The following is a 16,492-nucleotide window of genomic DNA, read 5'->3' as shown; positions in this document are numbered from 1 at the left end:
GAGAAACTTTAAACGGTAGCTAGATAATAGAAATGCCATCACGTGTAAACTTTTAAGATAGACACATCTCCAAGAGGGTCACAGAGTAAAACTGTTACATGATGTTTGTAAGACCGAGCACAGGCCCAGTAGGTAATTCAAAGGGGAAAGAAGGAAGTATGAAAACAGCACTATGTTGTTTTTACATTTTATGTGTATTATGTATACCTAAAAACACTTTATTACAGCAAAGAGTGCAATTCATAATTAAAATCATACACGATGTCAACTTTAATAAAGGAAAAAAATGAAAACAAATCAACGACACTATAGGAAATAGCAGGAGACAGAGCCAAACAGATTTGCCACAGGGAACCATAACTCTGTCTCATTTCATGAGATCTCACATAGACCAAGGTAAGGAAGAACATAGTATATTTACATGACACCATGAAAATTTGCTCTAATCAGTACAAACCAGGAAAAGAAGATTGCCAACTTGTGCACTTTTTTTTTTTATTATGGAAAGAGCTTTTATTACAAGGATAAGATAGGGGCATCTGGGTGGCTCAGTCAGTTAAGCGTCTGCCTTCGGCTCAGGTCATGATCCCGGGGTCCTGGGATCGAGACCCGCATCAGGCTCCTTGCTCAGCAGGAAGCCTGCTTCTCCCTCTGCTCTTCCCCCCAGTTTGTGCTTGCTCATTCTCTCTTTCTCAAATAAAATATTAAAAAAAAGATGAAAGATCGCGAGCTGATAGAAGTGAACAAAGAATATGAGCACAGTTCACAGAAAAAAGTTGCAGATGGTTCCTAATCCATGAAAATCTGCTCAGTGTCCCTTGAAATACAGTAAATGCAAATACTAAGAATAGTGAAATGAATATGTATACGAAATTGGGGACATCGACAAGTAGTCATTAAGCTGTGTATTTTGCTGCATGTAAATTATACCTCAGAATTCTTAGAAAACCTATCAGATGGGCACAGATCACAATGCTTGTTTGCAGAGTGTGTTGGCAAGGGCGGGAGGCAGCAGGTGCTTGTAAATGTTGTAAGTGGAGTTGATACTGCTGCAGTTTTGTTGTAGTGTAATTGCTTTAACACACGAACTTCATCTGAGTATTATTTAATCCTGAACATGTTTCTTCTAACTACACTAGCTTTGGGTTTCGCTGAGTGCAGTACTCTTGTAGCTGGGTGTGTCTCTTGTGGACCTTGGAGGGTATGCCTCTACAAGAGATGTTGCCTCCTGTGAGGTCGGGGGCTTCTAAGCCAAGGTGAGCACTCCACATGCGGGTTTGAATCTCAGCCCTTCAAGAGGGCCGAAGACAATAGCTCCTGACAGCTGTGAGGACTGTTGCAGAGACTTCACGAGGACCTTGCTGTTCTGTCGTTAGCTCTGCTATCTGCTGAGTAGACAGAGGCCGAGTGTGACCCTTGGTAGTCTTGTTAGCCTGAATGTTGAACTGAGCCTACGACGATCACCTTGTGGCTCTTGCATTCATTTGAACAGAAATTGGAAAGTAAATAATAAGAAAAAAATGCTACAGTCTCTGAGGAGGACAACTTGGCAATTAAAAATAAAACGATACATATAAATGACTCATAAATTCCCTCCAAGGAATTTATCAATACAGCTATGTATATGGTAGGAAACTGGTATAGAATAGTCATTTCTAGCATCGCTGATAAAACAGGAGATTAGAAAAAAACCTGCATTTCCATTAAGAGGAAAGTACTAACATAAATTATGGAATATCCATATAGTGGAATACCATACAGTGCATTGGAATTGTTAAAAAAGAATGAAGTGGATTTATTTGTACTGAATTTTCTCCAGGATACATTGTTGAGTGAAAATGGCACTATTCAGAATAGTATTCATGCTATTTGTTTAAAAGACAACAAAAATATGCTTGCATATGACCAGAAAAACTGCAGGTTTACATAACATATTGGGTAAGACTGGTTGCCCGTGGGATGGGGAGGGAGGAAGACCCTCTCTCTTTTTATTTGAGTCTGGTTGACACACAGTGTTAACGTTAGTTTCAGGTGTACAACAGTGATTCAACTTCTTTACGTGCTGTGCTCACCACAAGTGTAGCTACCATCTGTCACCATACAATGCTATTACAGTATCATTGACTATATGCTCTCATCTGTACCTTTTCTGTGACTCCTTTCTTTCATTTCTGATGACATCCTAGGGAGTACTAGGTCCCTGCCTTTCAGATTATGAGTTCCAAACACAGAGCCCCCATGTGCCCCACCTGGCTCCCTTTGCTTCACCTGTCTCTCCCTACCTTGTCCCGTTTCTAACCTGATTTTGGTGTTTATCATTCTTATGTCAATATTTACACCTTTGCAACATGGATAAAGAAATGGGTATGTAGATTGTGGTGTAGCCGTACCATATGTGGAGTATAATCCAGCAGTGAAAATAAATGAATTTCATTTGCATGTATCAACATGTGTAAATCTCAGGAGCCTGTGGTTGAGCAAGACTTATGCTTCTTCTTGAATTTTTACATCGTGCATATTCAAAACAGATGAATCCTTTCAGATCTAGGGATTTAGGTTGTGTTTGATTTTGGCAAAATGTCAGTATGTTACATGTTTGTCTTTTTCCTTCGCTTTACTGATTTGTATTGCAAATGTAGGTTTGCTAGGATGCCTTGGTTTTGAATGTTATGAGATATGATATGAGATATGAAATATTGATTAAAGACTTAGTGATGACTGATACTTTTTGGCGAGTGTGGGACAATATGTTTTACCTCTGCTTAATAGTTTATGTGTTGATTTTTGATAATTTATCAATTATGGACAAATCCTTCCTGTAGATAATTGCTGTTTACTAATTGCTATTCTCTTTTATGGCTTAAATTGTAGATTGCCCTCCTAGACTCCCCCACAGCCTTAAGTATGGAGGAAAAACTTCAGCAGAATGAAGCAAGAGTAAGTGATACCTCGACTTGTTATTTTTTTAAATCCTAACTTTTGCTTTTGTTTTAATTGCATGCTTTTTGGTACTTGCTGCTCGAAACTCATTTTCTTTCTTCATTTCACTTAACCCTTCCTCTGCCCCACCCCATTTTTAAAGAAGCACAGTTGGGGCTCCTGTGGCTCAGTCAATTAAGCATCTCACTTCAGCTCAGGTCATGTCTCAGGCACCTGGGATTGAGCTGGAGCCCCACTGTCCTGTCCAGCTCTGTGCTCAGCAGGGAGTCTCTTTCTCCTTCTGCCCGGACCCCCGCTTGTGTGCTCTCTCTCTCTCAAATAAATAAAATATTGAAAATAAGGAAGCACAATAGTTGACTTTTTATGTGTCTTATCACGTTCTTTGTGACTTACTAAATGTCTGGTACATGATAGTTAACTGCAATTGAAATTTACATGCAGGCCGTGCTGATGAAGCAGCGAGGCCACTGGGTCCTTCGGGGCAGACGGGAGCCCTGGGTCAAGGGAGGCCACATTCAGCATTCATGAGACAGCAGTGGTCCCCACAGCTTCACCATAGCTGAAGCATGACCACTGTTTAGTTTTTTTGTCATCCTTTTACTTTGTTTCTGGTGGGAAGTGCGGCCCTTGGAGAATCCATCCCAGGTAGATGCATAGTTTCCCTTAAGCTAGTGAGAGTTGAGGCAGGAAGAGCGAGTGGCAGGGAGTGACTGGCAGAGAGGGCAGCTCTGGAGATGACGTGGCCCCGACGTCTCATGGCTGACCTGGTTCTACACTCTTTTTTTTTTTTTTTTTTAAATACTCCTCTGTGGAAAGCAAAATAGGCATTGAGAACATTTTTGGGATTAGATTTTGTTCAGTGTGCCGAATGGTTAAAACAGATTGAGAAAGAAAATTGGATTCTGTTGGTAAGCTTTTCAAGAATACACAATATTGAAAATATAAATTGGGTTGTAGTTAGGAACTTGTTGACAAGTCCCTGGATAATTCTGCTGATGAATTTGCTGATAATAGCATTAGTAAAAACATTAGATTCTTAATCCCTATTTGTCTCATGAAATTTTATATTTTAGTACTCAAATTCTAATTTCGAGTGCTCTGAAATGTCTGGATATAGTCTTAAATTGTTTCTTAATAATCGTTTTCAGGAATACCTAGCAAGTTAATAGAAACTAATAAACATTTTAATTTAAATGCGTTACACATGCTGTGACAGAAATGACTACCTATCTCGTTCATAACAATTTGTAAGTTTTCATCTATTTTTTTGTTGACCTTTTACAATTGTTTGCTATCTGCTTGTCTGTAAATCTTTTTTTTTTTTTTTAAGATTTATTTATTTATTTATTCATTCGACAGAGAGAGAGATAGCCAGCGAGAGAGGGAACACAAGCAGCGGGGGTGGGAGAGGAAGAAGCAGGCTCCCAGTGGAGGAGCCTGATGTGGGGCTTGATCCCAGAACGCCGGGATCACGCCCTAAGCCGAAGGCAGGCGCCCCTGCTTGTCTGTAAATCTTATCACCTGATCATTTGTTAGGGGTGGTATCCCACGTTTGTCTATTTTATAAATGAAGATCATTTGCTTTAAATTCAATAGTAAAATCAACTCAAGGCATACTTAACAATTTGTTTAAAGCTAGAATTATTTGATTGAATTGGAAAAGGATTGATTGGCTTGTCGTTTCTTCAGGGAGAACATACCTGTTGGTGAAATGCAGAAGCATTTACTGTTGAATCCTGTGTTTCTCAGATAAATTGCCAGTGAGAATCTGTTAACTGATTATTATCATAAACTGGTAAATTCCATACACCAATCTTTTCTTCTCCTATAAGGAGAAAAGGCATAAGACTATTGTCTCTCTGAAAGCTTCTCCAAAATGAACCCTGATAGCCATGTGGCTTTAATGGCTATCATCAGAGACTGAGGTTGGCATCACTCGGGGTGAAAGACCGGAGCATACGCGCAGTCCCAGGCAGCAACAACAGTCTTCACAAACCATTAAAAACACGTGAAAAGCAAAGCTAGAGCGTGTCAGTCCTGTGTCTTTTATTTCTTTTTAACCAAGAAGATGATGGATTCTGACTTTACTAACTAGTAAAAATGAGGAGATGTGATTTTAACTTAGTCCAGCCCTATTTGGGGTAAATGGAGTAAAATGAATGACCACTGACGATTGGATATAGGTGGGTTAGGTATGCTTTGGTTTTCCTCTTGGGTAAACCGTTGCTCCGGTTTCTCTACTTCTTGTCAGTCACAAAGGCTTTCTGTCAGGAAGGTTTCTGACATGAATGCCCTTTCAGTTACCGTACTCAGTGGCGTGTGCGAAGCGTCTTCCTCTTGGAAGAGCGTGCAGGCAGGTGTATCCCAGTGTGCACGTTGGCCCAGTTAAGTAAGCTAACTTCTCGGTGGGTTCCGATGGGATGGGAGTGTGAAGGTGGCAGAGTGCTAAATTAGAGGAGGAGTAAGGCTTTGAAAGGACAGAGTGTCCTCTGTCCAATCACATCATCCACCCCGCCCCCCACTCTGTTTTAGCTTCCGGGATATTCCTTTTTACAGGACACATTCTTTTTTTTCTACCTCTCAGTTAGGTACTATATCACTGAATTACTTACTAGAATTACTTACTAGGACCATTTGAAAAGTTTTATGGAACCAGCAGAATATTTTCATTAAATTCGAGAAGCAATTTCCAACTGTGCTGTGTTCAACAATTGGGGATGTTTTCTCCCCTGAGTTATAGCAGACTGGAAAGAAGCTGATTTTTATCAAAAGATTTTTGCTTTTACTAAAAGAGTTAATTAAAGAGCTACCTTAAAAAAAAAGATAGAACGAGATTTATAAACCCTATTAATTAGCTAAAAAAGCAGATTATCTCTTAAAGAAAACTGCAGCATCCAAGGTGATTTACTCACCACATCTAATTAGAAAAAAAATAAATCACTGTTTTTTTAGAACCTAAAGTATAATCGGGAAAAAGTAACCCATTTAATGGGACATTGTCATCCTTAAACTTGTCATTTTTGGTTAATAGCCAAGGAAGCAGCTTTTATTTAAGTATACCATGAAAAGGGATGTTGTAAAACTCTAGGCAACTTGACAAATTTTTTTCCTGTTCTTTCCTTTGCCTTAATGTAGGTTGCAGGATGAGATCAGCTTGTTTGATTTATCTTTGGTGATGGTTCTTTCAGGGATCGGCATTGCTGTCTAATTAAAAAATATATTGTACCTCCTTCCATAAGCTCTAAGAGTTCGGAAACTTTTTACAAGAAAATCACAGTAATTTTCTTATGGAGCAATCACATGTGTGTTTTTCCTTTTAGGTTCAAGAATTGACGAAGGAATGGACAAATAAGTGGAATGAAACCCAAAATATTTTGAAAGTAAGGACTGTAATAAGGTGCCTTAATCTTACTATCTTGGCTTAAATAGGTAACAGTTTTTTTCTTTCTTTCTCAAATATGGCTATTATGTGCTTTGCTTAAGGTAAGATCAGTGACTTCGGGGATTGGGGTTCTGGTTTGATTTCGAAGTGAAAATGTAGCTATGAGACATTAAAGCTCTGTGTGTTTTAACATGTAGAGGGGATGCTGTTTCCCCTTGTTGCTGTTTTTCCGTTTTTGACTCAGCACATATTAAACTCACCTTAATATTCAAGGGCATCCTTAATTTTCAAGGCATCCTTCCTGCCTTTGTTAAACCCAATGTAAAAGCGATATGTTAGGTGAGAAAAAAAAAATACGCTCCTTGGCAATATTGTAGAATATGCATGCATTAACATGGCTAGATTTCAGAAATTTCTGATCTAGTAATTTCCTATTGGAGTTTTGACCTATGTGTCTCAAGGGCTAGATAGAGATGGTCTGCCGGTTTGGCGAGGCTCCTCCTGAAAGGTGTCACCAGTGGCCTCTAGTTTTCATCCTCAAAATGCTTCAAAATACGTCTTTCTTCATGTTCCCAGCTTTTGCTGGGTTGGCAGGAAACCTGAGTCATCTGTTGAGGGTCAGCCATGCCAGGTTTGAGGTTCAGACCTGAATATAAGCTTTGATAGTGTCTGACTTCACCTACGAGAGAAAGTGATTCAGAGACCACAGAATCCTGGGTTTGTTTTTGGGCCGGTTCGGGCAAAGCTTCCCAAAGGAGCGAAGTCTCCTCTACCATTGGCAAGGCTGGATAGATGAAGTTTAGCTGCACATCTGGGCAGAGGCCTAACTTGGATCCCCTGTACCTGAAAACAGGGCACCCACTTAACTGTGTCACGGGGGCAAGCTCTTGAAGGGCCTGGCTTAGCCAGTTAGTTCTGTGTCTCACCCCTGAGAGGGATCCGCAGCATATTGTGTTCAGTTCTCCACGTGCCATTTAGGTGGCTTGGCCCGCTCTGGGGCTGGAAGAGACTGTGTCTCGTGAGGTGGGTGGGTTGTGATGGTCTGAGAGATGATACTTCCGGTTACAGAAAGCACTGCCCTGAGTGAGGGTTTCTGAGTCCAGACATTCTTTTCTCCCCTCCTGGTTCTGGTCATAGGGTCGTATTATCTTGAGGTACTTCCTCAGCGTTTCCTGTGGGAGAGATTTTTGTGCAGGAAACGGAGCCAGGAACTCACTCGCATTTCGGGGTAGTCAGGTGTGGAGTGAAACACCCCCCAAGACGTGGGTAGTTTTCATCCTGCAGCAGCATCATCTCTCAGAAGCAGTGCCGCCGTCCCTGCCTCTGAGGCCCACGTCGTTTGACCTTTCATGGCACAATGTGCACTTTCCTCAGCAAATTTGCCGAGAGAGGGTGGAAATCTGTTCCATTTACGAAAGAGAGAAACCGAATAGTTAGCTCTGAAAATCACTGCGTGTAATGCTAGTCAGCACAGGCGGCAGTGCCAGTACATGGAAGACTCAGCCTCGGCCTTCTGCTGTGCACTCCTGGTCCCTGGAGGCGCGGTTTCGTAACCGCTCCGCAGAGGGATCCGTCCTGAGAGCCGCCATGATGAACCCGTCAGCTGCTTTGTTCCGCTTTTCCTCCGACGGTGATTCTGGGCCCTGAAGCTAAGTCGTCCTGCAGGTCCATTATTCATAAACTTTTTTTTTGTTTTTAAAATAACTTTTAAGATGCAAAGAGTGGAAATGTGATGTGTGCTAGGTATTAAAGGTTATGAGAAAGGCTAATGATATTTCACATTTTTCCATCTCTCTTTTTTTTTTTTTTTTTACATTTTTCCATCTCTTGCTCTTGCAAGCCCATTTTGGATTTCTCTACTGGTATTTGTGTTTTAAATCTGTAGTCGTTTGATATTTTAAGGGTTGTCTTCCTCTCTTATTGGAAGACAGTACCTGCGGCCTGAAGTAAAAAAACCCAAAAAAACAAAAAAGAAGGCAGCTACTCAAATGCTGTTTTTGAAAACATTTTTTGGAAATTCATGAGGAAAGGGATTGTTATCTGATGAGTTTGTATCTGTGTAGTTTATGAAATCCTTTCTCATGTTTCTTTTGTCAGACTGTTCCCTCAGTCAGCTTTTGCTCCAATAATGCTGTATAGAATCCACTCCAACCCAGTGGCTTAAAACAGCAGTTCCCCTCATGCATGTATAGATTGGCTGGGGGTTGGCTGGATGAGCCTGGCTTGGCTGGGCTCAGGTCCAGGCTGTGGGTGGGTTCCAGGTCTGCTCCACATGTCTCTCATCCTCTTGGACCAGCTGTTGCCTGGGGCATGCTCTCTCATGGTCTTGGCCAAGGTACAAACAGGCAGGCCTAGTTGTGCAAGCACATTTCAAGCTTCTGTTTGCACCGTGCCTGCTAACATCACGTTGACCAAAGCAGGACACTTGGCTGAGCTGAAAATCAAGGGGGAAAGAAGTATACTTCTTTCACAATAAGGTGATGCCAAGGGTGTAAATGTACAACCCTCTTTGAGATCAGTGGTTTAATTTACACATGCCCATGCTAAAATGTGAGTCTTCAAATTCTGGGAACTTGCTCTTCTAGAGATTTGCACATTTTATAGGGACTGGCCCAATGAACCATTAAGTTCCCAGGATTATGTTCATGGTCAGGACCCAGTTGTTGACTCTGCCTGTTTGCCAGTTACTGTCCTTTTCAGGTCCCAAATTCTGGCCTTTTCAAGCCCCAAATTCTGAACATGCAAGGAGAGACCTTTGGGGAAAAAAAACGAAGAGATTTAAAATATCCAGGGGATTGAAGGGAGAGGCAAGGGCTGTTTCGGTGTTTGTTGGCACCATGAGTGCCTGCCTTGTTACTTTTTCTTGTCCAAGTGTATCGGTGAGTCGTTTCAGAGGACACACATGGGTAATGTTTGAAGAGAGGACTAAGGAGAGGAGCATAACCCATCTTCTCAGTCATCAGAACGATGATCTTTGTCGGTGTCGAGCCACCTGTGCTGTATGCTTGTATCTCTTCCTTCAGTTATGAGACCCGGGATTAGTCTACCGGCATACATGACGCAGAGTTGCTTCAGGAATATATGGGAGCCCCCTCTCATGTAGGGGTAGGAGTCTCCCTTCATGGCAGAATTACGCTTGGGAAGTCCCTTCATTTCCCTGGAAGTCACTAGATCTTGAGCTCCTGGATGCTCACAAGCCAAGAAATAACTTTGTTCCCTTTTATTTTATTTTATTTTATTTTATTTTATTTTATTTATTTATTTATTTATTTATTTATTTATTTGACAGAGATAGACAGCCAGCGAGAGAGGGAACACAAGCAGGGGGAGTGGGAGAGGAAGAAGCAGGCTCCCAGCAGAGGAGACCGATGTGGGACTCGATCCTGGAACGCCGGGATCACGCCCTGAGCCGAAGGCAGACGCCTAACAACTGTGCTACCCAGGCGTCCCTGTTCCCTTCTTTTAATTTGGTCGGTGGCTTCCCTTGCTCTGGATGCGTGATCCAAGGTCCTCTTGAGTCGGGGTGGAGGGAGAGTGGAAGGCTGTTGGCCAGATTCATGCTCTGACAAAGGGTGATGGCTGTTTACAGCCAGGCTGGTGGCACCGTGGTGACAATGACAGAGCCTTAGGCTTTGATCTGTGGAATTTGGATCTCAGGCTTCCATTCTCTTTCTGACTCACTGGGTCATGACACCCACAACTGTCACATACCCTGGTTCCTAGCATGGAAATCAGGGTGGATGGCAACCTCTACTCTAGATCCAAGTTAATAGGCTAAGACATAATACAGTGCTTGGAGGTATTTTGAAAGTGGCCAATGAAGGTGCAAAGTATGTTAATCTTAAGGAGGCCGTTCTTGGGCAGTTAGGCAACGAGAGTTTTAATTATTGTCCATGATGTACTCCGTATATCCACTCTCTTGCCCCTTAACCTTATTTTCATTAATCTTCATTTTCTGGAAATTAAACTTCAGACTCCCAGAGGCAGCGGTCTCCTCTGTTCCCTGTTTACTTTGACAATTCTCCCTGCCCCAGGACCCCTGGGATCCCACCCGTGCTGCCAGAAGTCCTGCTGGTCCCAGCACATACCTGTGCCTTGGGTCTCTGAGTGTTTCTTGGCCTCTGCCTGCATTGTTCCACTATTCCAGATGCTTCCTTCCCCTTTGTAGTCCATGTGGAAGCACTCTCTCTGGTCACACTTCGCCCCCACTTCCCAGCTGGAATGATTTTGTTCTCCTTGGGCCTTTATAACATTTGGTTGTACCTCTGTCACAGCCTCCATCATAATCTGAGGTTTGGTGGCCTTGATATGTCCCTCTGAATAGGAGCAGGGTCTGGGCAAGGACTGTCTCTATCATCCTATGAGCCACCTTCTAGAACTCTGCTTCTCATAGGATAGGCATGCAGCGAAAACTTAACTGCATTAAAGTAATATCAAGAAACAAAAACCAGGACCTTTATATGAATCTGCTAGGGTGGTTATATGAAATATAACAGACTGGGGGACTTAAACAGCAGAAATTTATTTTCTTGCAGTTCTGGAAACTAGAAGTCCAAGACCAAGGTGTTGGCAGGGTTGGTTTCTCCTGAGGCTTCTCTCCTTGGCATGTGATTGGCTCCCTTCTCTCTGTGTCCTCACATGGCCTTTTCTCAGTGTGCCTGCACTGCTGGTCGCCCTCTGTATCCTCATTGCCTCTTTTTATAAGGACATTGGGCAGACTGTACCCTAACTGCTTCATTTTAGTGTAATTACTAGGTTCTGGGGAGTGGGACTTCAACAGCTGAATTTGAGGGGGATACAGTTCAGCCCATAACGACCTGGAAGCATACAGATCTGATGGTGCGGTGGGAGAAGTAACACGAGTGTTGTGCAGGTGGTGGTCTTGTCCTTCCTCTGCCTTCCGGCATTTGTTTCTCATTCTTCTTCGAGAGGCTTATATGTGAGTGTGTGTTTTATTCCTGGAAGGAATGTGGGTGGCTGCGTTCCTTTAGATTATGGTTCGTCCTTCACTTGGACCAGTCAGATACTTGCCATTCAGTGTGTGGCTCCAGGACCAGCAGCATCACTGTCACCTGCGAGCTGCAGATGTGCTCAGTCAGAATCTAAGATGCCTGGGTCTGCACCATAATGTTTGAGGAAGGGTGGAACAGTCTTGGGCTCCTTTGCTCTCAAATCTCCTCCCCCTTCTCTGGCTCTGCCTTGGGTTATGGGGGACGGACCCCCGGGGGCTGCCCTTCCTCGGGCTCCTGTGGGACTCCCCACGAGATTGGAGCAAGAGAGCAGACCTTGTGCTCCAACTTCTTGTGGCATCCACACGGCCCCTCCCGGGTGCCGTTCTGCCTGGTGACACAGCCCTGGCCTCATGCCTGTGTCCCTCCTGTCCACGAGTGATGCCGGTTCCTGCTGTCAGTTTGTGGGTGGCCTCACCATCCTCAATGGCTTTCAAGCTCCTCCTTCAGCCAAGTAACCAGTTCCTTGTTTTAAAGCCCCTGGGATGTAAGCCCTGAAGTAGTTTCTTTGTCATGGTTCGACCTGGTCTGGTACCAGAGTCCCACGTCCCGGGCTCTTGCCATGCTCCTGAGCGTCTGTATTGACTCCTCTTCTCTTTCTGATCTCTCTGGTCTCTTAGAATGCTGCCCCGACATGTTTTTCATCCTGGCTGGATTTGTGTTAAACGGAGATAACTCTCTTGGGTCTTGGAACTTAACATTGTGATAAATCCAGCATCCATAAGCCTTGGGATCGGTGCATTCCTGAGGCCGTGGTATGGGTTCCCCTTTTGCATAGCTTCGCTATTGGGCCGACTGCTCAGTGTTTGTAGTGGTTTATAAAGTGACTACTTAATACCCCTCCTGTGTGCCTTTTGGCTTGGCTTTTTATAAATCCCGTATGTTTTACTGCTGATGAATTTTTTCAAGTAACAAGTCCACAAATGCTTTGTCCATTCCCACTTTCTCCCCCCCCCCCCCTTTACATACCTCTGTGGTTTGTCTGCTCAGGACACATTTTGGTTTCTCTCTTCTTGCATTTCATAAACGAATGAAAAAAATGCTCAAAGATATGTTATCTGACTTCCAAAAAACTCCTTGAGTTCTGTGCTTCAAAATAAATCACAGTCAGCTTGGACTGCAGCATAAAGCACTCGAGTGTCTGACAGATGGTGTGGCAGAAGGGAGCTCTGACTCTGGGCGCGGGCTGTCCAGAGCCCAACCGCAAAGTGCTGCCTGCAGCCCTGAGAGCTCTCTCTGTTTGAATCCCTCCAGCACTGGCTACTCTTCCCACTTTTTAATAAATAGGGTCTCCTCCTTCCTGAAAACATATCCTTTGATTACTCGGGGTCTGACTTGCTTTTGTGTTTTCATTGTCCCGCGTAGGACATCTGACTGTGACTTGGCACAAGGGTGGGTTGGGGAGGAAGCAGGCTGCCCAGACACAGAGGCTGCAACTGGAGACACTTGCCCTTGAAAAGTGGGCTAGTTGTGTAAGTCGAATGAAAGTTGTTGTTTTTTCAGACATTAATTAAACAGAATTTTTTGTTCTTGCATACAGTAAGCAATGTTTGTTGAATTTGGGGGATGGAGCATATTTGAATCTATGTGATAGCGGGATCCTAATGCAGATGCTTTAAGTTTAAATCGTGCTGGTGTCTTAATATTCCATCTCCGGGGAAGAGAAGAGGCAGGACACGACAGGCCCGTGGCAGAGCCGGGTAGCACTTTGACGGAAGAAAGTGTCTTACTCTTTCAGAATGTTTTGACTAATAGGAAGTAGAGTAAAATGAAATTGGAATACTTTCTTGGCTTAAGACTTTCTGAGCTTAAATTTTGTAGATAGGCTTACTTTAAACCAACTGATTTCTGTTTTATGATAGAATCAGTCAACTGAACGTTTGTCTCTGGAAGATTATGGCAACCTAGAAAAGATTTTTTTTCCCCCTGGGCTCCATTTCATGGAGCAGACGTGTGTTAGGGGATATAATGGGTTTGGAAACAGCACTAATAACTGGGGCAGTTGCTCAGCAGATTGTGGTGGGCCTTTGGCTTCCTCCTGCCCAGGGCACTGAATCCTTTGGTTTCTAGAAAACCCACAAAGAAATCATGGGAAAGATGATGCTTTTTGTGGCCTTTGTCTCCTTTAGATGCAGTTAATCTTGACCTCCTCTTGGTATGAGAATTGAACCGGGGGTAACTTTAGGATAGAATTTTGTTTATGGACATCGATTTTGCCCAGATTTTGGATTAAGAAGGAGCCATCTCTGTAAACCATGGGTCACCTGCCTTATTAGCAACTGTTTGAGCATTTGATGGTTCAAAATTCTGACCTCACACAGTTTCACGTATTGTTTATAGCTTGTAGTAGCATCTGAAAATATTATAGCTTGTAGTAGCATCTGAAAATTCAGAGTGTTGTCTCTAGGGCTCATTTGGCTACATGAAGACACTACACTGAATTTCCAAGTGTTCATCCATGCAGAGATTGGCTGTGGAGGGAGTTTTAGAAGTCAGTGCTCTTTCCCCTTTGGTTTTCCTTGTGAAAAGAGAGTCATTCTAGCCTAGCACCTGCTTTTTAGTGCTGTCCATGTGCAGGTCATGCCTTTACGATCTCAGTAACTGCCATGTGAGTTTCATTTTTGTAAGTTTTGAAAACTTCATTTTCAAACTTTTGAAAGCTTTTCAGTAAAGAAGGTATAAAAGGTGGCGAGCGTTTTTTTGACATACCAATATTCTAATAAACTAGCATTGCTGCTTATGCCGATAAAGAAATTCTTAGTGTGACTGTGAATTTAAAAATATTCTCCCTGTAATGCCCAGCTTGACTCATTTTCTCTCTTCTGTCCATCTACCCACCACCCGTTCATCTCTCCATCCATTCCTGTCCTCTCTCTCCTTCCCTCATTCATTAAACATGTTTATTGAGAGCATCTTATGTGTTAGACATAGTTCTAGGCACTGGGTATAACCAATGAACAAAGCAGAAATCCTTGCCCTCATGGAGATTATTACATCCTAGTGCTAGAAGACTTTTCCCCCCAGTCGGCATTCTTTTGTAAAGCTCCCATAACCTGTCTTCTCCTTTTAAAAATAGATTCGTTGGGGCGCCTGGGTAGCTTAGTTGGTTAAACATCTGACTCTTGGTTTCGGTGCAAGTCACGATCTCATAGTTGCAGGATTGAGCCCCACATCAGGCTCTGTGCTCAGTGCAGAGTCTGCTTTAGATTCTCTCTCCCTCTCACTCACTCACATATGTATATACATACATACCTTAAAAAAAATAGATTTGTTAACAATATAATCTACTCCTCTGATGTGTGATGTTTGAGGCCTCAGATTATGTAAACTACATGTCTTACTTTTTCAGTTCTAGTGTTTTATTAAGGTTACTTAAAAAGATAATTTATGCTAAATGTATTAATATATCTGTCTCTATTTATAGTGCTTTGAAAGGCCCAGAAACATAGAAAACTTTTTTTTTTTTTTTTTTTTTTTAAGAGAGAGCACATGTTGGGGAAGGGGGAGAGGGAGAGAGAATCTTAAGCAGGCTTCGCACCCAGCAAATGAGCCCAACACAGGACTTGATCTCACAACCCTCAGATCATGACCTGAGCTGAAATCAAGATTTGGGTGCTTAACCAACTGAGCCACCTGGGTGCCCCGCATAGAAAGCATTTTTGAAATTGATATGCATTAGGATATGGACTCCGTGAGAATATAGTTTCTGTTTTGTTTGCTGCTGAGCAGGTCTGAACACTGAATAAATGGAAGGCTAGAAAGGCCCCACGTGGGGATATGTTACTAGAAAAGTTGTTTATGAATGAGTTCATCAATGTATGCTCATCATTCCTTCTGTTAGGTTATAAACGCCTCAAGGTCAGGGAACATGTTCATTTTTGTATCATAATTTCTAGTGCTTTATACACTATTTCTTTATAACTAGGAAGTGTTTGGCGAACAGTGGTTGAACTCAATCAACTGTGTTCTCCCATTTCTGAGAACGTTTTAGGACAAGTTCAAGGACTTTTGCTGCATAGCAGTCTTCCCTAAAACCTAGTGGCTTTTAACAGACTTAATATTTTCCATGATTTTGTGGTACAGGCTGGCTCAGTGGATTCCCAGGATGGTCCAGAAAGGCTTCACTCACATGGCCGGTGGTTGGCTCCGTCTCACCCATGGATGATCTGGCCTTGTTTCTCTCATCCTCGGGCTTGTTATGGTGGTCTTGAGGGGTGCTGAGCCCCAGTGTCAAAGCATTTTTCAAACCTTCATTTGTACTTCATTTGGTAATGTCTCTTTGGCCAAAGCTACTCATGTGGCTAAAACCAGGGTTCGGTGTGAGGGAATTACCCAACGACGTGGGTTCGGGGTGAGCAGTGCTTCCTTCCATTTTTGCAAAAAACCTGACCACAAGCGTCTTTTTTCTCTGTTCTACTTGTCCCCTTGCCTTAGCAACCAGCCCCAGTGATTTGCAACTGTGTTTTTATGGGTGAACATGTATTCCTATTTTTCTGCAGAGGACGGTATGGAGAAGAGAGAGGATTTGCGATGGGGGTTGCAGTCGAGATGAATTGAGAGAGCATTATAAGAACTTACTTGTCTCCCCCACGCTAATCTGCAGACTTATGTGATTTCGTGTCTGTTTGAACAAAAGTCACCTACCAAGCCGTCATGTGCCAAGCCCTTTATCTTTTTTAGTGCATTCACATGTACTGTCTCATTGGCTCTTTCTTGATCTGAAGCAAGAGAAAAAAGATGTGATTGCACTTGACATAGTATGAAGTTGTTAATTTGTCAGCCTCTCATGAAAGTTAGACTCTGGCTGTTAATTTCCATCAAACTGTGTGTTCTCCCTTTTTCAAAGTTCTGCTCTTGCAACTGTTTTTTAAGATGAAGGGCAGAGTAATAAAGTTCATTGTTCTCTGAAACTGGGACTCGATAATTAATGGGGGGGGACCATTGTCAACGCAACCGCATTGGAGGTTGACTGAAGAACTTGGCAGGGTCAGAAGCTAAGAGAGCGATTCCCAGGGCCGGCTCTGATGTTGTTAATAATGCCAAAGCTACCATATTTTCCATGGGCAGTTTTCATCTTGAAGGAACTGCCCGTAAATAAAGGCAATGCAAGTATATGTTGGTTCTTACTTTTGAATAACGTTTCTGGAGCAAAAGGCTCAGA

The 16,492-nt window shown here is 42.8% G+C and overlaps 1 protein-coding gene across 14 annotated transcripts in view; it reads left to right on the top strand.

The window, feature by feature from the left end:
* The window catches only part of KIF16B (kinesin family member 16B), a 304,938-nt gene that overhangs the window by 56,898 nt on the left and 231,548 nt on the right, over positions 1-16,492 (top strand). For all 14 annotated transcript variants that reach the window (XM_048222081.2, XM_048222078.2, XM_044385671.3 and 11 more), the window contains 2 exons: positions 2,872-2,937; positions 6,261-6,320. In XM_048222081.2, coding sequence (XP_048078038.1) covers positions 2,872-2,937; positions 6,261-6,320 — 126 coding nt within the window. The remainder of the gene's footprint in view (positions 1-2,871; positions 2,938-6,260; positions 6,321-16,492) is intronic.

The sequence above is a fragment of the Ursus arctos genome, unplaced genomic scaffold (assembly GCF_023065955.2).
Source record: "Ursus arctos isolate Adak ecotype North America unplaced genomic scaffold, UrsArc2.0 scaffold_16, whole genome shotgun sequence".
Lineage (NCBI taxonomy): Eukaryota > Metazoa > Chordata > Mammalia > Carnivora > Ursidae > Ursus > Ursus arctos.
This window is presented reverse-complemented; position numbering and strand designations above follow the sequence as displayed.